The sequence below is a fragment of the Perca fluviatilis genome, chromosome 14, assembly GCF_010015445.1.
Source record: "Perca fluviatilis chromosome 14, GENO_Pfluv_1.0, whole genome shotgun sequence".
Lineage (NCBI taxonomy): Eukaryota > Metazoa > Chordata > Actinopteri > Perciformes > Percidae > Perca > Perca fluviatilis.
In genome coordinates this window covers 29071798-29092911 of record NC_053125.1, presented here as the reverse complement: position 1 = coordinate 29092911, position 21114 = coordinate 29071798, and the positions used below count along the sequence as shown (strand labels likewise).

General features: G+C 40.7%; 2 protein-coding genes across 3 annotated transcripts; both read right to left on the bottom strand.

The window, feature by feature from the left end:
* Positions 1–1961: 1961 nt before the first annotated feature.
* On the bottom strand, positions 1962–12699 carry LOC120572237 (sialoadhesin-like). 2 transcript variants are annotated; one of them, XM_039821455.1, is made up of 6 exons: positions 12612–12699; positions 9175–9429; positions 8410–8658; positions 7444–7560; positions 5125–5196; positions 1962–2360 (listed from the first exon to the last, which is right to left on the bottom strand). In XM_039821455.1, exons 1-6 carry the CDS (start codon positions 12640–12642, stop codon positions 2251–2253), a joined length of 834 nt encoding a protein of 277 aa, XP_039677389.1. In that variant the 5' UTR covers positions 12643–12699; the 3' UTR covers positions 1962–2250. The 2 variants fall into 2 exon arrangements, with proteins under 2 accessions (XP_039677389.1, XP_039677390.1); XM_039821456.1 differs by having other exon boundaries at positions 7444–7557.
* Positions 12700–15427: 2728 nt separating this feature from the next.
* LOC120572238 (piggyBac transposable element-derived protein 4-like) lies at positions 15428–20102 on the bottom strand. The gene is made up of 3 exons (XM_039821457.1): positions 19676–20102; positions 16867–18240; positions 15428–16248 (listed from the first exon to the last, which is right to left on the bottom strand). The coding sequence occupies exons 1-3, from the start codon at positions 19837–19839 to the stop codon at positions 15813–15815; spliced, it is 1974 nt and encodes a 657-aa protein (XP_039677391.1). The 5' UTR covers positions 19840–20102; the 3' UTR covers positions 15428–15812.
* Between the last annotated feature and the right edge of the window lie 1012 nt (positions 20103–21114).

Sequence of the window (21114 nt, the reverse complement as noted above, 5' to 3'; positions counted from 1 at the left end):
TTTGTGTATTTCGGTCCTGTCTCATAGGTTTGTGTTTAGTGTGTACACAAAAGGTAGGGGATTCCCTTTGTGACAACTAACGATCAGAATGTATGTCATGAGGAAGTAACGGTTTGGTCAGCTATTAATAGTACTCACATTCTCTGTGTTGCTAATAATAGGAATAGGAACATTCATGTCATCAGTTTCTGTCAACACCTAATGATTAACTATTATTAAAGTCGACTTTTGACCTCATAGACAGACTGATAGTCAACACATGACATGTAGAGACTTAAAGCAGCATGCCTTAGAAATGCTTATGTCAACAATATGAACAAATATGACGGCATGTCGAAAGAAGTCTCGAACACCCTTCAGGAATCTGTGTGTACCAGTCTGGATCATTGTTTGGGTTTCTAGGTTGCAAGTCAGTTCATTCAGCTTTATTATTTTCACTCTGTTGTGTCTACAACTCAGACATTTTAAAGGGAACAATCTTACTTGAAAGAAAGCTAATCTCTGTTTTCCTGATAGTATCTTCCTGCTTTTAACCCTAACTGCTGTAAAAGGGAATTAACATATACTTACATAATATGTTATAAGAAAAAGTTCATGGCTGTTAATCTAATTCTATTCTAGCCGTAAACTTGTTCAATAAAGGCCGGTCTCTAATGAGACCCTAAAGGGGGTTTCTTGTGTGAAAGAAACCCTTTATTTTTCGTGAGCGCACAAAAGTATCTCATTCTCACGAAAAACTAATATGAGTAGCATTCAGAGTGGCTGCCGAGGAGGAGGAGGAGGTATTCATCTTCCTGAAAACGCAACGAGACGTACCTCACAGTATCATCAACAAACTTAGAGATGATGAGGTAACTACAGTGTTAACCGATAACATGCTGTGAATGTGAAATATTAATTTTAGCAACATAAAGTTAGCAGTACGAGCAAAGTATCTCGTGCTCACAATAAAGTTTCCCCTCAGTGTCTCAGCGTTGATGACTTTGTCTTTGATTATTTCCTGATTTTAATCAGAATTTTGACTTTTTACTCCAAAAACACAGACCAATGATGCATCTGAGATAAGTGAATGAATGAATGAATCTCTCACCAATGTCTGACACTGAGAACGTTGAACTAAGGAACATCACATCTATCAAATCCTTCTCCAAATCCATAAAACATTTGGTTATTGACTAATCAAATATGCTGCCATAATCCAGAATAATGTGCTTGTCTTTATCGCTACAGTAGTGTCTCTGTGTGTTGTTGATGCGTCCTAATGTGTGTCTATGCACTTTCTCCTGTGTCTACTGTGTATGATACTTGTGTTATGTTTTTCTCATGCCATCAACCTGCCATGACTTGTTCTTGCGTAACAGGTTTTATAATTGAGGCCCCTGATCTGGAATAGTGGTTGTGTCATTTTTACTTGTATATGCCTTTGTCTTTCTTGTTGTATGTGTATTTGTTTTATTGTTGTAGCGTATCTGTTTTTTTTAAGCCATCAACCTGCTAGGGACTGCAGATGGAAATTAGCCTGTATGGCTAAATCTGGCACATTTACATGTTGGACTCTGTACTTTTAAACAACTTTTAAATAAAGAAATCAAAAAAAAAAAAAGTAAATTAAATAAAAAACATTTGATTTTCATTCCCGTACACAAACTGGTGTTGAAAAGAGAGGGAGTTTGATTTTTAAGTGGCCAGTTGTTCTTTTCCTAAACCCTAACCCAACCCCGTTCTTCTTTTCCTGAACGCAACCCCGCGTGTCACATAGCCTCGCGATAACACGCCACGTGGCTTTAGAAAGTGCCACGTATATTTTAACGAAATGTTACGTTCTAAGTTATATTTTAACGTTATAAGTTATATTTTACGTTTTACGGTGAAGAACATGCCACTTCCGGTGGCTTAAAAATCTAACTCCTACTGGCTGGGAACTCCCGGGACATTCAGGACAAACGGGAGAGAGGCGTGTCTGAATTTCATGGGATTTATTTCACTTCAGTTTCAGCTTGTTTTATTACACAGACACTGAACTTTCTGTTTCATTATATCCAGATGATGAAATTGAGACGTCACTGTTTTGGTCGACCGTTAAGACTTCATTCCCTCGTCGATGAAGTGGCTCAGCTTTGTTAAAAAGTTTCAGCCAGGCTGCTCAGAAGACAAATAAAATCATAAAATGTACATTTCCACATGTTGAAAGCCTCCTGCGTCTGACCGAGACACTAAAGGAGACTTCAGTCAATAACAAACGCCAAAGGCTCATGGCCAAGCGTTGTTTTTTGGCGTGCTGGGAGTGAGACTGTTGATGTTTCCTGTCAGGTGGTTTACCGGTTGTAGAGTAGAGTAGAAGGACTCTGCATCGTCCACATCTGTGCAGGAGCATAGAATCACATTATAGAAACAGGTATAACATTAGGTCACTGTTCGCTGGAGGCCTTTCAGAAGCATGAATGTACAATACTGCCAAAGAATGATACTACCAGGGATGCACCGAATCCAGGATTCGGCTTTTGATTCGGCCGACTACTGGATTTTTGACGGGGGTTTCGGTTTCTGCTGAACCTTAGAATTTATCTCCACCGAATCGAACCCTACGCTTGCACTACGCGCGCTACGCTGGTCAACGTAATGACGGCACCGTTGATTACGGGAAGGTGTTTACGTAGGCGGAGCGTTCAATGCAGTAGGTTGTGAGAAAGGGGAAATGGAATTCGTGACCAAATAAAAGTGTTGTTTGGCAGTACTTTCAGTCAAAAGAAGGCCATTCAAGTCCAGCTACATGTTCAATTTGCAATGCCGATTTGTCTGGTGGTGGCAAGGACCCTAAGCAATACACAACATGGCCGCTGTTACAACATTTGCGTAAGAAACATCTGAAAGAATACGAGTTGTGCATGAAGAAATCTCCAGACAGCAGCCAAAATGCAGCAACTTCAGGTACGGCAAAGGAAGGACAGTCACAGCTAAAAACTTGTGTTAACCAGACAACTTCATTAATGTGTTTACTGTGTTAATGGACTGAGGATGGGAGTAGGATTCGATATTCGGTTTCGGCTGGCAGAATCTTAACCAGTGTTTTTGGTATTTGGCCGAACCCCAAAATTCTGGATTTGGTGCATCCCTAGCTACTATAGATGTGATCATACTAACAGAAAACAAAGAACAAAGGAGTGTGACCTTTTAGCCGAGAGAACGTAGAGAAGAAGAGCAGTATGAGGTTTATTTTTAATAAGGAAATAACAGATTTGTCCACTACTTATAATGTCAAGAAACTGACCTGTAATCTGTGAATTAATGGGTCAAACAAAAACACAACTTTGACTCAGCAGACCTCGGTTCGTGTCCCGTGTGAAGCCAACAGTCACTTTCTTAAACTAACCGACTTTAACAGAGTTAAATCCGTGACGTAGGTACGTATCGCGGCGTTAAATAGAACGCTTATATGAGTCGTTTTGGGGGAGGATTTGCAATCGACCTGTCGTGTCGTTGAAGTATGAGAACGTGTTGGCCAGACAGATGCAGCCGAGCAGAAGTATAAAGAAGCAGACGGAAATACTCAAGAATATTCTAATCCAGTGGTTCCCAACCTGGGGTCCGGGCGACAAAGATCACACGGGGGGGCGCAAGTCTTTATCTGGTTTGAGGTTGAGGTAAAAAAAAATATTTGCACATGTTAAACAAATTATGATGATACACTAGAATATATAATGTATACAAAAGTCTGTATGAAAACTATGTATTTTGTTGTATCCTTGTCTTTCCTGCCGCCACGGCATCACTATTTTATGAATGAAACATGGCGGAGAAACGTAACAGTGCTGATAACTCCTCTGTATCAAAAAAGAAAGTAAGGCTCTATCTTGATCTCGGGGGGGGGGGCTCAGCTTTTCTTAGACATGAGTAGGGGGGGCGCCAAGGAAAAAGGTGTTCTAATCAATCAAATACAACAAAGTATACAACAGTGGCACTAAAGGCACTTAAGGAAGAAATGAAAAGAAAGGACTGTCAAAAAGTAATTGCTGTAAATAATCCAAACACAGTGAAGAGAAATTTAAAGATTATCTGTTAGCTTTGAAGCCTTAATATTTATTCTCCTGTGTTAATGTTTGTCTGTTTCCATGTGTTGTATCTGATTACTATCGTCACTTTCAATCATTAAAAGTAAAAATAGAAACTGGGTCAGTTTAATAACAGCAGCATGTGGAGAGTTAAAGTCGAGGTGGAGCTGTGATCTCGTGCCAACTATTTAGTTGCTACTGTAACCATGGTGAGTTATGACGGAGCTAGATCACTATGTGAACTAGGTGAGAGGGCGGGTCCCTTTATAACAACAAACGCACATGTTCTCAGAGAGACATTATATAAAAACAATCAAAATACACAGTGGTAGAAATGACTCACGGGCAGCTGATACTCACACAGTGTTTAATGCTTATATATATAGAACAATAGATATGACATGAAGTCATATCTATTGTTCTATATATATGGTTATATGGTGTAAGATCACACACACACATACTGTATATATATATATAATATTGCAAAATATCCACTGGGAAATTAGTTAGATATTATTTCATTTATAAGTCTCGGTTTTTGGCTTTTTGTACTTTATCATTATGGTCAACTTCATTATTTCCTAGATTTTATATCACCATAGTCCCTTTAAATGTATGTAGAAATGCAGGAAATGTGATTCAAACAAAAACACCCTCCACCTCAACCGCATTTCTCAAACCAAAGTTACACCCTTGTATCTACACTACCGGTCAAAAGTTTGTGGTCACATAGAAATATCCATTCCCCTCCATTACAGACAGAATAGCAACTGAGATCAGTTGCATTGTTTTTTAATCAGGGCAGCAGTTTTCAGATTACATTATGAGTTTACATAATTGCAAAAGTGTTCTCCAATGTTTTCTCAGTTAGCCTTTTAAAATGATATCAAATTAGTAAACAGAGTGGGCCTTTGGACCATTGGATGAATGGTTGCTGATAATGGGCAATGTAGATATTGCGTTACAGATCAGCCACCCACTCAGATCAGCTGGTATTCTGTCTATAAAGGAGTGCAATGGAAATTTCTAAGTGACCCCAAACTTTTGACCGGTAGTGTATTCTTTTGTTTACCTCTGATCCTGTTGGGCTGCTCTTCCTGTGTGATGATAACATTAGTGTACGAGACATCACGCTTCACTTTACCTGCAGAACAACACACTCACTGTTAGACACTGGCCGCATTTTAACATTTAAATAATATATGTTTAATGTTAATTCCAATAAAATGGAAATGTTGCTGCTGAAAACTTGGGATTAAAAGCTTTTGGACAATAAAGCAAAGATGTAAACATGGAAACGGTAGAAATATTGTTCTGATTTCACCACCAAGGAGAAGATATATTTTCTGTCAGCCATGTATGTAACAGCATGATGTTCTGTTTGAAAATCCTTTCAATATCTATAGTCATCAATTGGTTGAATAGAAAATTGTCAAACCCGAAATCCGGCAGTTATAATCTGATGAACACAAACAATACGAAACATTGCTTTAAACTTAAAGGCTGTTTTAAAGATCAGAATCTGTGGGACATGCAGACTTACAGTTGTCTTTAAAACTTCGTTAAAGATGGCTTACGTCATCAAGTTGAATTAACCTGCAGTTTACCGATTCATTCTTTAAGTTTTCTAGTCTTTTCTACCGTATAATCCCTGGTAGTATCTACCATATAAAAAGAGATGCCATCATCATCAGCAAAAAAACTAACAAAAACATATTTATTTTACGTTTTTTTACAGGAAGAAAAGGGTTGGTCATGAACCAAACTTGTAAACCTGCTTGACGAACATTACTCTCCTACTAATGTCCCTTAACAACAAAAGATGTATCTGCTCTATTTAAAATGAATAGTAGGACCTCAAAGTATGTTTGTTTTATCGCCCAGACTGCAGGGAGAGCTACGCAGGTGGAGACACTCCCAGTTAAAATTAGACTTTTTGCTGTTGTTGAATCGCTTTTCAAACTACAGACATGCATTCATGCAAAACATGTTCACGGTCAAGGTCCGATTACTAGCTTTTCCTGAGGCTGCTCTGCATCTGCATAAAACAGATTATATACGGGGTTAAGGCAATACCCCGGTTTCTCAAATGCCATGTAAACACTGACCTTACCCCGGCTAAAATCTGAGTTCTCATCCCCCGGTTAACAAACCTAGATAACTTCTTTAACAGTCCATAATTATGACGTTTCATTTCCAGGATTGTTCTGGTTCCCTAATTTTCTGCTGGATGTCCGTTACCTTCCTCTTTCTTTGTGTTGTAATTTTACAATATGACTACAGTTAACTGCTCCTCAGATCTCTGCAGGGTAAATCCAGACAGCTAGCTAGTATACCTGTCCAATCTGAGTTTTCTGTTGCACGACTAAAACAACTTTTCAACGTACACATGTTCCACCAAAACAAGTTCCTTCCCGAGACTATTTTGCATAGCCACTGTGGCTCCTTCTGGTCCTTAGCGCTGCCCAAGACGATTGTGATTGGTTTAAAGAAATGCCAATAAACAAGAGCATGTTTTTCTCCCATCCCGGATTGTTGTGTGGACTAGCCAGACCTTCCTCCGTAGTGCTGTGGAGGAAGGTCTGGCAATGCAAGACTACTCCTTAAGTAACCGGGTTATTCGTGCGTAACTGGGGTAAACTCAGGTTAGGCGCCTGCGCATTCTCCGCTGCAGTAGTTTCTGACCCGGACATAGAAGAGAGCAGTTGGAAGCAACGGCGCTAAAAACAAGAGCAACAACATGAGGTTTAACCCTTTAAACCCACTGAGGACTTTGCCATGGTACGAACTATCAACAAAACCCATTGCTGGACAGACCAGGAGACTCATTTCTCCCCACTTTCAATGTTGTTGTGGTTTTGACAATGGTCAATTGGAAGAACAAGCCTCATTACGTACTAGTTACACGTTGGCAGAGAGCAACCTATATTGGCGGCAAAAACAACAGCAACAACAAAAGCTTTAAACCTTAAAACCCATTGAGGACTTGTTCGAAATGTACAGCGCTGAAAAGCCATCTATGATCTCCCCACTTTTCAAGTTGTTTTCAAGGTGAACCGGAAGAAAAAGCCTTGTTGGCTGTACGTTGGCCGAGGTAGAGTTACTCAGGTCATTTTTCCCATTTTTCCCCACTTATGTATACGGGAAGAACTGGCAGAACCCAGTTATTCACTTAACCCGTTATTGCTCTGTATGTAAACACACTTTTTTGATGAGTTGAAAATCAGGAAAAAGCTAGTAAGTGGACCTTAAGATGTATTTATTTATTTCATACGACCTAGTTGAAAGTTGCTGCTTCCTAGATCAAGAATAAAGCTTCCACGCTCGACAGAAGTATCGCTGAAACAGCAGGATGCAAAATGTCATTTAGTTGACATTCAAACAGGCTGACCTTTGCGGCTTCTCCAGAGGCAGAGCAGCATCACAGAGACAAGCGCGACCAGCACGAGGCCCATCACAGGAAGTAGAATGCGTGTGAAAGGGGAGTCTGGCGACTCAGGATGCCCTGCTTCAAAAACACAAAGACCACAGGTTGGCCTCAATGCAAAGGGAAAAAAAGCTCTGTGTACAAGGCTGGCTTTATGCTATACACACTCTGATTTATATCTACACCTATAGTCAGGATGTTTTCATGAACCATTTGTACATATAGCTAAGTAAAGCACTGTAACTCATGTATTCCACGTATTTGTTACTGTCAGCACCACATTAACTTCTGGGATTAAAGAGCGCTGTCATCAGCGTAGGGAGGAGGTCGGGGTGGATGTTCGGCTCCTAAAACACAGGGCTTTCAAGCAGGGGAACGGAGTTCATGTTCCGGGGTAAAACACAAGACTTTCACCCAGGTAACGGGTAATTGTGCCCCGGTAGTACGACTTAAGGCAGGGATGTCAAACTCAACTTGACTTAGTACCAGACTGGAAAATGAGAATGACATCAAGGGCCAGACACGTATAGTTTATTGATATGCTTTTATGTATAAGAAAAAAGTCTAATATGTTGACTGTATTATTGCATGTCTCATATAGCCTTCTCACTTACAGTTTGGGCTTCATAAAGCTCTAAAAAAGTCGGAAAAAGTTCCCATAGCCATCATAAAAAAAAGCAACAAAAACATTTTGGTGTCTAAACTAATTATAAAATAACTTATTACTTACTTATAATTACTAAAATAATTTTGTATGATATCGTACGAACCGCATTTTCAATCCTCTCATCTCAATTCTCCGGACAATGAGCTGTTCTATTACACAGGCTTTGTACTTAGGAGCTGGTACAAGTGATTCGGACGTTTGCGTTCCCTAATGTCTAGATAATTTCAGGGTTGTAGTGCATGTGTGAAAGGGCCATCAAGGACCTCTGACAGTCAGCCAGCCGTCTGGTGATTCTCCAGCTCCAGAGACGTTGCACCTGTAGAGTCCTGCATCTGAATTTGAAACACTATGGATGGTCAGGTTTTCTGTAGAGCTGCTCCTGATGAGGCGGCCATCTTTATAGAAATCAGCTGTGAGGTTGAAGGAGGAAGTCGTCTTGGTTCTGCAGCGCAGAGTGACAGAGTCTCCCTCCATCACAGGACGGACTGGACTGTCCAGGATCACACCGCCAGCTGAGTGACATATGACCAGAAAGAGAAGAAGACAGTTTAGGATCTTTTGAAAAGGGCAAACCTCCAGCAACACTAGAATAAAGAACCAGGGAAGGGTTGAACTGGAGGGGAAGCACCAAAAACGCCTGTGAAAGTGCCAAAAATCTAAATAAAAACCTGCCACAAATGTTGAAGAAAAATACGAAAAAATTGTAAAAAATCGTTCTACAAATACATTGAAGGGTGCTTTTTGCGTCATATCTGATGCTGACAGCCACTGCCCAAGCGTGTGTATTTTACGGGTTGGAAAGGACAGCATGCTGCCACCACACAGAGGTTAATTAGCTGAGTTTTTCTACCGTGTAGACAAAACTGAAGAAGTCTCTCAGGTGAAAGACGAAATGTCTCCAGTTTCCCCTTGAGTTTACCCCTTCCCTGGATAACTCCGGTATGGCCTAGATGACTGAGAAACAGGATGATATATGGAGATCTTAAAAAGATTCTCTCCTATAGAACTACACCTTTGTTTAAACCCACCGCCGATCACGGTGATGTTGACGGTGTTGCTGCATTCTCCCGCTGCAGACTCACACCAGTACACGCCGGTGTCTAACGGGTAAAGTTCACTAATGGAGCAGTGAGGTTCATTCATTCTATCACAGGATTCGTTTATGTTTGTGGATGTGTTCCTCTTAACTCTCCAGCCAGAAGAGTTTCCCAGCGGCCCACAGCTCACAGTGACGGACTCATACTGGAAGAACTGGGATCTGTTGGGAATGACTCTCAGAGCAGCTGCAAGAAACAGAGATTATGGTTCATTTAGATTGATTGTTGTGTGTCTGACAATCAATGGTACTGATAACTGAACTTGTGTTTCTGCTGGAATGTAAATGGAACTCGTGAGCAGAAAAAGTGTTGTTTGGCAGTACTTTCAGTCAAAAGAAGGCCATTCAAGTCCAGCTACATGTTCAATTTGCAATGCTGATTTGTCTCGTGGTGGCGAGGACCCTAAACAATACACAACATCACCGCTGTTAAAACATTTGCGTAACATATAACAACATAGGCCTATGGTAATTGTAAAAAAAAAAATTCTCCCACTTGTCTTCTTGGCATAATGTTGCCTATTCTTTTTTTTTTACAGTTAAAATAAAATAAAATGAATAATACACTGCTGTGGACGTTGTTAACTTCATTAATATGTTTACTGTGTTAATGGACTGAGGATGGGAGTAGTATTCGGTATTCGGTTTCGGATTTGGCAGAATCTTAACCAAACATCTGGCATCCCCAAATGAAATATCATATTTTCTGCCACCGCTCGAGGCGCCAATTTATAAAACGCTCCTGTAGGTTGAAATAGGAATAAACGACTGATTTCATCTTGTGGTTTGGAGGATTTGTTGGAGACTTAGAACTTTAAATTCTTGCAGCAGTAAACATGCAGGCAATCTTCTCCGATGTGTGGACACTCAGCAAGCCCCGCATATTTTTTTCACATTTTCTTGCTGCCTTCTTTCACTACGGATGTTATTTTGAACAATAAGTGGCACCCCCTCATCTCTGCAGGCGCCAATTTCAAACACAAACAACAGCAACAAATTTCTCAGATGCAAAGTTATGAAGGCCAAAAAAATAACAATTCAAAGAATCAAAGCTGATAGCATCTGCATCTGCAAGGCGCAACAAAAAATAGAGAAGACGCCACCAAGGCTTCATATTTCACCCACAATGTGATCACATTTACAGTAATACGTTAAAGTCGCCGCTGTCAGCGTGAAAACCACGATAAGAGAAACTAACACGTTAAAGATAACGCTGCATCTCGCGGATGCTCTCTGCATACACTTTACAAACACATAGAGACACACACATACACATATTCTGCAGACACTTTGAGAAAGATGAATTTGCGTCTGTGAAGGGAAACAGGTGGTTTCTGTGATCTTTATGTTGCAGTGCATAAAAGTCATTATTACGTATTTAGTTATCGGTACAAAAAGGTTCCCTGTGGTTTATATATTATTGAGATAAGAAAAGATAGAAGTTTTAGAGTGCAAATATACAAAAGACAATATGCATAATGCCCAAAAATATAAAGCAGGTTTTTCTTTTCAATTATCTATCTATCTCAAGTTGCTTCTTGATGAGATGCACACAGATAAGTATGGGTAGTATTAGTAAGTTAGTCATTGCCGGAGTTGCATAAGATCATTCGTGGTGATTATATAATTAAATTCAACCTTTATTTATACTCGAGAAATCATTTAGGGGGCGACCCTCATTTACAACGGCGTCGAGACGAAAACAAAGCAACGTCACAGAAAAATAAGAACAATAGAAAGACACCAAAACTTTCTGAATTGGAGAAAATTATTTGATGAATAAATCCGGATAATAAGGACGCAAAATAATGTACAATTGTAAAGCAATTACAAGTAGACGTTTGCAAAACCAGACTTAACTATTTTTTAAAAATTTTTAGTAGTAATAGTTTAACCCTTGTGTTGTCTTGAACGTTTTTGTCTCTTTTGGAGCCTTTTTCAGTGTTTTTGGCACAATTTTTCACGTTTAACTCTTTTTTTCACTACCATGTATAAACACCACCAACATATTACTAGATTTACACTTATTGTTGGAATTCATGGTCAATAAAGCTCATTTATAGGAAATTATACCTATTTCTTGAGTTAAAAAGCAGACATTATGATTTTTTTTAGACTAATATTAAAGGAAGGATAATCACAGAATGTATATAATGGCATAATGTCAACGTTCAGTTGAGATACTGTTTCGAAAGATTTCTATTTCTTTTCAAATGCTACAAATATTGAACAAAACACAAAATTCAATGAAAGTAGAGATCCTATCTTTTATTGTACTTCCGAAGCGCGTTGTATGGAATCATCCATCCATGTTATTTTTGGGTAATCAAAATGAGGTAGTTAAAAAGAAACCCATGTTTCTGATATCCCTTTTGCACTAATTGTATTCTATCTCTTTACTACATCTCACCAATGTTATGGATTGTCTATTTCACGTACATTATGTTACCACCATACCACTTTCGCGTGTCCATCGACTTACTTACACCTCACTTTGTGCCGTCTTGAACTGCCTACTTAATCCTCACCTTTGTAGCCTCTTGGATTTGGTTTGCTTGCACTATGTTGATTGTGAAACTGTATGTTGTCTTGTACGCTTACGCTTTTCTTGGCCAGGTCGCCGTTGTAAATGAGAACCTGTTCTCAACGGCCTACCTGGTTAAATAAAGGTTAAATAAAAAAATTAAATAAAAAAAAAAATATATATATATATAGACATTTAAACAACGGGTCAAGTTTGACCCAAAGACAACACAAGGGTTTAAATCCGGTTATTATGGAGATCTTGTTAACCCTATCCCTAACCCTAGACACACAACACAGTTTTCAAACTAACGTTAAGATATTAAGATTGAAATTGTTCAGAAACAAGGATGCAGTTAACCCTTGTGTTGTCTTTGGGTCAAATTTGACCCGTTTTCTAAATTTCTATTTTAGAAATATGGATTTCTTTTTAACTACCTAAGTTTATTCACCCAAAAAATAACCGAAATGGATGATTCCTTGCAACGCCCCTTCACAAGTACAACAAGAGATCGGATCTCTACTTTCATTGAATTTTGGGTGTTTTTGTTCAATTTTGTAGCATTCGAAAAAGAAATTAAAATGTTTTTCATTTCAAATGCTTTCATATAAATTAGGTTTAATGACCATGAATTCCAAAAATAAGTGTAAAACTAATAATAAGTTGGCGTGAGTGTTGTTTATACATGGTAATCTAGTGAAAAGAAGTGTTCAACGCCAAAAAAAACGCCAAAAACATTGAAAAAAGGGACAAAATCGAGGACCTGCGTGCATGGTCCAATGGAAGACAACGCAAGGGTTAACTTTTTAGAACAAAAACACACTTTAATTTGGCCTAGTACTCACCAATGACGGCGCACAGTGTTGTTATCGCCATGTTGCTTCTAGACGGACTGACTGACTGACTGACTGACTGGGGGGCTGTACCATAGCATTGTCATCATCTATATCTCCTCACACCTCCAGCCACAGTTTCCTGCTGTTTTTTTCTTTAATACCTCAAATGTCAAATGTATGTGAGCCTGGCCAGTGCCCTCCTTTCACTTTCCTGACGACCTGCTTTATTTCTTTTTTTTGTCGTTCTTTTTTAGTAATGTAAGTTTAAAACTTTGCTGTTTTTTGGAGAACACATACATACATCATCCGCGTAGGGCTTTAACTTCACGATTCAAACTCTCAAAAAAATACAAAATAAAGATAGGTGTTTAGAGAAGCTTAAAGCGGTGGCTGTTCTAAATAAATCCTTTTTGTTTGAGGTTTGTAACAGAGTCTCAGTTTGATCAGAAGAAATAAAGTTCATTCATAACAGGAAGTGTTAGAAGTGTTCAGTGTGTCTGCAGAACAACACACACACACACAGAAACTCACAAACACACACAAACACTCACACACAAACGTATTTATTATTAACACAATAATATCATGACTTCATCGTGATCATGCGAAAAAGAAATGGAAAGCAAAATTTGCTTTGGATTAAAGTCCACTTGCATTAATCTAAACAATGTTTTGATTTATAAAAAGTATAATTTATGAAGGATTTTTATCCGCGATCGATAGGTCTATCTGAGTTTACCAACCTGCGTGCATTTTTGAATTTAATTAGTGGTTTTTGCTCTCAATTAACGTTAAAACCTTTTATGGAATGGCTGAAATTCCATCATCTTTGGTCTAAACGGCATACCTAATGGTACCAAGTGGTCCAGCTCCCATATACGTTGATACTCAGGGGTGTACTTGATATCATTGGAAAGGTAACAGTCTCAATACCAGAGCCACATATCTCAACTTACTACAGAAAATATCGGAAATCAAAAGACTCAAAAATGGAATTTATATATAAAAAAAAAAATTCTACCTAATTCTGTCTGCGCGTTTTTCTTAGGTCCATTTGGAGATTCCAAAAAGGGACTTTGGTTACCAAGACTGCATACTAAGTTTTCAAAGGCTTATAACTTGAGAACCCCTTTGTCTAGAAACATAATCTTGGTCTCTAATGAAAGCTAACATTCTGAGGTATCTTGCAAGGTATTTGGATTTTATGTCAGTCATTTATCACAACTAACCACACAAAACGCATATTTTCCTTCTATTACGCCTAAGAGATTTGATAGAAAAAAGGGCAAACAAAGTGCACTGGCAAAACTTTTTTTAAATATAAATATTAGAAAAGTGCAAAACTGAACTATGCAAAATACAAAAACACACAACTTGAACTTGAAATGTCTTTAATGTCCGCAATACACATGTACACTATACTTACAAAAATGAAAAAAAGATGTGCTGTGACATGGTCAGGGATGGCAGATGACCTGTAGTTTGTTGAGAAACCCAACAGCTGATGGTCCAAATGATGGAAACACACGGATGAATGACACAAAATCTATTCACATGAAAAACTTGAAAAAACTATTTACATACAGTGGGGCGAACAAGTATTTGATACACTGCCGATTTTGCAGGTTTTCCTACTTACAAAGCATGTAGAGGTCTGTAATTTTTATCATAGGTACACTTCAACTGTGAGAGACGGAATCTAAAACAAAAATCCAGAAAATCACATTGTATGATTTTTAAATAATTAATTTGCATTTTATTGCATGACATAAGTATTTGATCACCTACCAACCAGTAAGAATTCAGGCTCTCACAGACCTGTTAGTTTTTCTTTAAGAAGCCCTCCTGTTCTCCACTCATTACTTGTATTACCTGGACCTGTTTGAACTCGTTACCTGTATGAAAGACACCTGTCCACACACTCAATCAAACAGACTCCAACCTCTCCACAATGGCCAAGACCAGAGAGCTGTGTAAGGACATCAGGGATAAAATTGTAGACCTGCACAAGGCTGGGATTGGCTACAGGACAACAGGCAAGCAGCATGGTGAGAAGGCAAGAACTGTTGGCGCAATTATTATAAAATGGAAGAAGTTCAAGATGACGGTCAATCTCCCTCGGTCTGGGGCTCCATGCAAGGTCTCACCTCGTGGGGCATCGATGATCATGAGGAAAGTGAGGGATCAGCCCAGAACTACATGGCAGGACCTGGTCAATGACCTGAAGAGAGCTGGGACCACAGTCTCAAAGAAAACCATTAGTAACACACTACGCCGTCATGGATTCAAATCCTGCAGCGCACGCAAGGTCCCCCTGCTCAAGCCAGTGCATGTCCAGGCCCGTCTGAAGTTTGCCAATGACCATCTGGATGATCCAGAGGAGGAATGGGAGAAGGTCATGTGGTCTGATGAGACAAAAATAGAGCTTTTTGGTCTAAACTCCACTCGCCGTGTTTGGAGGAAGAAGAAGGATGAGTACAACCCCAAGAACACCATCCCAACCGTGAAGAATGGAGGTGGAAACATCATTCTTTGGGGTGCTTGTCTGCAAAAGGGACAGGACGACTGCACCATATTGAGGGGAGGATGGACGGGGCCATGTATCGCGAGATCTTGGCCAACAACCTCCTTCCCTCAGTAAGAGCATTGAAGATCGTTCGTGGCTGGGTCTTCCAGCATGACAACGACCCGAAACACACAGCCAGGGCAACTAAGGAGTGGCTCCGTAAGAAGCATCTCAAGGTCCTGGAGTGGTCTAGCCAGTCTCCAGACCTGAACCCAATAGAAAATCTTTGGTGGGAGCTGAAAGTCCGTATTGCCCAGCGACAGCCCCGAAACCTGAAGGATCTGGAGAAGGTCTGTATGGAGGAGTGGGCTAAAATCCCTGCTGCAGTGTGTGCAAACCTGGTCAAGAACTACAGGAAATGTATGATGTCTGTAATTGCAAACAAAGGTTTCTGTACCAAATATTAAGTTCTGCTTTTCTGATGTATCAAATACTTATGTCATGAAATAAAATGCAAATTAATTACTTAAAAATCATACAATGTGATTTTCTGGATTTTTGTTTCAGATTCCGTCAGTCACATTTGAAGAGTACCTATGATAAAAATTACAGACTTCTACATGCTTTTAAGTGGGAAAACCCTGCAAAATCGGCAGTGTATCAAATACTTGTTCTCCCCACTGTAAATATATAGAAATGAGTCATTATAAATTGTTCAGGGTGTGCCATGCGTTGTAACAGTCCCTGTTTACGGTGAAACACAGACACTTATTACAGGACGAGCACTTCACCGTGGTCTTCTGGTGGCAGTGGACACACCTCCTCCGACCATCCGAGCCGTCCGGGCAAAAATGTACCAGTTTGTGTGAGGCGCCTGGGGGAGCGGGAGGGGGTGGCTGTGAAGGGGCAGTGGTAGTAGACCCAACCGCTTTCAGCTCCGTCACCAGAGTCTCGCGAAAGGCCTTCTGTGACATCACCTTCTCCTTCCTTGCAACGGCCATCTCCTTATACAGGATGTAGGCGTTCACGATGGCGATGTCTATGAAGTGGAACAGGAAAGACCGGTACCACTTCTTGGTCTTATGTAGGATGGTGTAGTAGCCAATCAGGGCATCGGACAGGTCCACGCCACCCATGTTCCTGGGTAGAGACACAAATATGGGAAGAGGAAACATAGCCATTGCATTACACTGATATTGATGCATTGACACAGGGGCGTAGTGGCACTAAACTCTAGGCCCTGTAGAAAGGCATTTTCTACGGGCCCCTCCCCGCATCCACAGCTATTCATTCTAGCATCTTTTTGGGCCCTCCTCACATGAGGGCCCTGGGTACTCCCATTTTTCTCCCCAGTCTGACGCCCCTGCATTGATGTCAAAATTCAATTCAAAGTAGGGCTGGGAAATATGGAGTAAATCAGATATCACGATATTCTTGACCAAATACCTCGATATCGATATTGTGGCGATATTCTAGGGTTGAAAATCAGTGCTTTAACAAAATATCTTCACACTTAGATTTTAGATAAATAATCATCAGTAATGTGGACATAATGTCTAAGTGGGTAAAGGCAAATAACAGAACAGCTAGAACAGTCTGGTAAGTTCAGAAAAGTAAATCACTGTACTGTAATACAGCCTTTAAAACCAGTAAAAGACAACACGATATCGATATAATATCGATATATTGCCCAGCTCTAATTGACATAATGTCAAAATTCAATTCGAAGGGTTGAAATGATGAAAACAGTGTACATACTTGTTGTAGTCCACGATGGCTGGTGGGATGGGGACGTCCTGCACAGACCACTTCCCATCTGCCCCCTTGATCCTCCTCTGGGTCGTGTCCTCTCCGTGGGCCGCGTGGATCGTGGAGCATATCAGGACATCTTTGTTGTCCTTCCACTGAACGAACACCACGGGGCCCTCGCGGATCCAGCGGATGGAGCCCCAGGGAGCCTGCCTCTCAAGCGCGCCCGGCCTGTTTTTGGGGAACCCGATCTGATGTTGGCGAATGGTACCGCAGGCCCAGATCTTCTTTGCCAGCAGGTCGCGAAAGAGATCTGGGCTGGTGTAAAAGTTATCCACGAATAACTTATACCCGGTACCCATCACCTGCGTGTTTATGAGCCGCATTACCGTGTCGTAACCGAGCCCCTTCACGATCTGCGACCTTTTCCCTTCGTACACAAAGAAGTCCCAGGTGTAACCGTTGGCGGAATCCGCCAGCACAAACAGCTTGTAGCCCCACTTCACGGGCTTATTTTTCATGTACTGGCGGACTCCATTGCGGGCTTTGGATGCGACCATCCTCTCGTCGATGGCGATGCACTGGTGGGGGTGGTAATTCGCCATGCACACCTGCCTGACCTCGTCGTACATTGGCTTTATTTTGCAAAGCCTGTCGTAGCCGGCGGTGCCTCTCTTGAGGTCGTTGGCGGCATCGTCGTCGGGGTCGCTGAGGTGGATGGCGCGCGAGACGGCCTTGAACCTGCGCCCTGACATCACACTCGACGGGAAAGAGAAGGTGTACAGCTCGGACCTCCTCCAATAGTCAGTGATGTTCGGGGTATCGATTATTCCCATGTAGATAATCATGGCCAAGTATGACATCATGTCTGGCATAGTGAGCCTCTGAAAGGTTTCTGGATGGTCACTTTCTCCAAACTTGTTTGAATTATTCAAGATGGTCTGAAGTATGCGATTCGACATGAATAACTGAAATAATTGTAAAACTGAGTATTGGGAACCACCCGCGAGCTGGCCACCGGGTGTGCGTGCCGGGCGGAAGGACGGCTGTTCAGGAGTGATGTCATCTACATCAGTGCCTTGCCACGCACCTTCGGGTGCAGAACTCTGCTCTGGAGGGCTTCTTCCTCCTGCCCTCCCCCTTCCTCTCCCCCTCCCCCGTCTTGCAGGCCGTGTGGATTTAGAGAGTTGGAGTTCCAGCTCCTCCTCTTCTTCTTCCTCTTCTTCCTCCTCCTCTTCTTCTTCTTCTTCTTCCTCCTCCTCCTCTTCTTCCTCTTCCTCTTCCTCCTCCTTCTCCTTCTCCTTCTCCTTCTCCTTCACAACAGGAGACTTCCTGGGCTTCTTTGCCTCCGGCTGCCAATCGGGGTCAGACTTCTCTGGTTCTCTGAAACACAGAAATGCAATGATTAGCTCCTCCTCCACACAACCCTCCCCCCCCCGCAACCCCTCTCTCCCTCTACACACACACACACACACACACACACACACACACATATAGATAGACACAAATAGACACACACACACACACACACACACAGATCCACACACAGATACAGAGACACACACTTTTTATGTGTATTCATTGTCTGTAATGGCAGCTACTACTATGCACTACGCACTCTTGAGTCCATGAGAAATTTCCCCTAGGGTACAATAAAGTATATTCTATTCTATTATATACTAACCGAGACACACAGATAGACACAGACACACACACACACACACACACACACACAGATATAGAGATGTTCCGATACCGATATCGGTATCGGCTCTGATACTACCTAAAACACTAGTATCGGTATCGGGAAGTACTGGAGTTTCTGCACCGATCCGATACCACGTAATAAAGCCGTAAAGAAAATCTAGGTTAAAGTATTTATTTATGTTATTTTTCCGTTATAACTGACTCTCAAACTGGAGAATAAAAGAAAGTTCTGGGGCTTTGTTTAACCTGAGCCAGACAGACAACAAAGATAGAAATCATATCACATCCATACAGGGATAGTAGTATACAGCTGTTATACATCATATCACATCCATACAGAGATAGTAGTATACAGCGGTTATATATCATATCACATCCATACAGGGATAGTAGTATACAGCTGTTATTCATCATATCACATCCATACAGGGATAGTAGTATACAGCTGTTATACATCATATCACATCCATACAGGGACAGTAGTATACAGCTGTTATATATCATATCACATCCATACAGGGACAGTAGTATACAGCTGTTATATATCATATCACATCCATACAGGGACAGTAGTATACAGCTGTTATATATCATATCACATCCATACAGGGATAGTAGTATACAGCTGTTATACATCATATCACATCCATACAGGGACAGTAGTATACAGCTGTTATATATCATATCACATCCATACAGAGATAGTAGTATACAGCTGTTATACATCATATCACATCCATACAGGGACAGTAGTATACAGCTGTTAACACATAATACAATATATGACACACTGGTATCTGATCGGTACTCGGTATCGCCGATACGCAAGTTCAGGTATCGGAATCGGGAAGCAAAAAATGGTATCGGACCATCTCTACACAGATAGACAGACACAGATCCACACACACACACACACACACACACACACACACACACACACACACACACACACACACACACACACACGTGCGCTTCAGCAGCAGCACCCCTCCCCCTTGTGTACAAACTCAGAGCGCCATCGGTCTCCACCCAGAATAACTTCTCAGATAATGTCTGCAAGAAATACTTTCTGATCAAATACTCAACATGTAACGTTAGGCTGTGTACTCACAGATCAAGATCCGGGTCCCTTCCTTTGAGAAAATCCTCCTCAGCTGCAGAGTCCCCAGAGAACTCGCTTGATGAAGAGGACAAGGACACCTCCTCTTCATCGGCTAGTTCGAGCAATAAAGCAGCCGCCTCCTTCAGTGTAAACCTGTTCTCCCCCACGGACATGTTCACTAAACTGCGCAAAAGTCCACAAACGCTATAAATAAGTCACCAAAGTCGCAATTCAAAGTTCGCTCTCTGCAGACAACATGTGTATTGAAAGTCCTTTTTCCTCTTCTTACTCCTCCTCCTCCTCCTCCTCCTCTTCCTCTTCTTCTTTGGGGTTTTACAGCAGCAGGCATCCAAAAAGTTGCATTGCTTCCATCTACTGCCATCTACTGGAACCTTAGTGCACTACATTCTGTTATCCAGTCCAGGGTCTGTTAGAAAATGCACTGTTGCACTGTCTCAGGTTACAGTAGGGAGACCATATTTAGATTTCCAAAAAAATAAATAAAAAAAAGAGGACACACGGCCGGTCTCGAGACACAAATCCAGACAGGCTTCTCAGAGGTTAATGAGCATGCTTTATTTTGCCTCAATGGTGCAAAAATAACTTCTGTAATACAATACAATAAAATATGTAACAACCTGTAACAAAGCAATAGCTGTCTATTCAAATAAATAAATAAATAGTATGAGATATTGTTCCAAACATGACCTCTTCTGTGTTAGAAAATACAGCTTCAACAAAATATCTCTTAATACCTTTTTTAATGTAATAAGATAAATAATAAAACAGTTTTATTAAAATATATATTTAAATAAAGGACGTTTGGTCACCCTAGTTATGTTACAGTGGAGTTGCATATTAAGTGGTTCGGGGTCCTTCTGTAAGTCATTATTATTTGGGGTACAATTCAAGCAGCAATACCACAGGCCAAGCAATCGTCCCGTTCACTTTCAACGGGCTCTGTAGGCTACTAGTTCAATTAATTAATTAACAACTATTTTGAAAATCGGTTTGAGTCATTTTTTATGAAAAAAAAGTCAAACCTTCTCTGATGTCAGCTTGTTAAATGTGAATATTGTTACTGTCTTATCTCCTCTGTGACAGTAAACTGAATATATTTGAGTTGTGGACAAAACAACACATTTTGAGGACGTCATCTTGGGCTTTTTTGAGGGAAACACTGATCCACATTTTTCACCATTTTCTGACATTTTAAAAACCAAAACAACTAATCCATTCATCCAAAAAAAAAGAATCGACAGTGAAAATAATCGTTAGTTGCAGCCCTAAACACAAATGTATTTCACATTCAGTTTTATTTTGAGAGGGTCAGGATCGAGGACAGGGACTATTTGTTGAGGATGAGCCTTGGGGTCTCCCCGGAGTTTCTGGGGGTTTATTTTAAGGTAAATCCGCATCACTACAATTTATAATACATATACATTTAG

Bases quoted from the DNA above. Each gene is read 5' to 3' on its own strand.
- LOC120572237 (XM_039821455.1), bottom strand. From the start codon at position 12,642: ATGGCGATAACAACACTGTGCGCCGTCATTG. The intron at 9,430-12,611 runs GTGAGTACTAGG...TGTTTCTTGCAG, and splicing joins AACACTGTGCGCCGTCATTG to CTGCTCTGAGAGTCATTCCC. The intron at 8,659-9,174 runs GTGGGTTTAAAC...TATGTCACTCAG, and splicing joins CAACATCACCGTGATCGGCG to CTGGCGGTGTGATCCTGGAC.
- LOC120572238 (XM_039821457.1), bottom strand. From the start codon at position 19,839: ATGTCCGTGGGGGAGAACAGGTTTACACTGAAGGAGGCGGCTGCTTTA. The intron at 18,241-19,675 runs GTGAGTACACAG...TCTGTGTTTCAG, and splicing joins AGGGACCCGGATCTTGATCT to AGAACCAGAGAAGTCTGACC. The intron at 16,249-16,866 runs GTATGTACACTG...GTCTCTACCCAG, and splicing joins GCCATCGTGGACTACAACAA to GAACATGGGTGGCGTGGACC.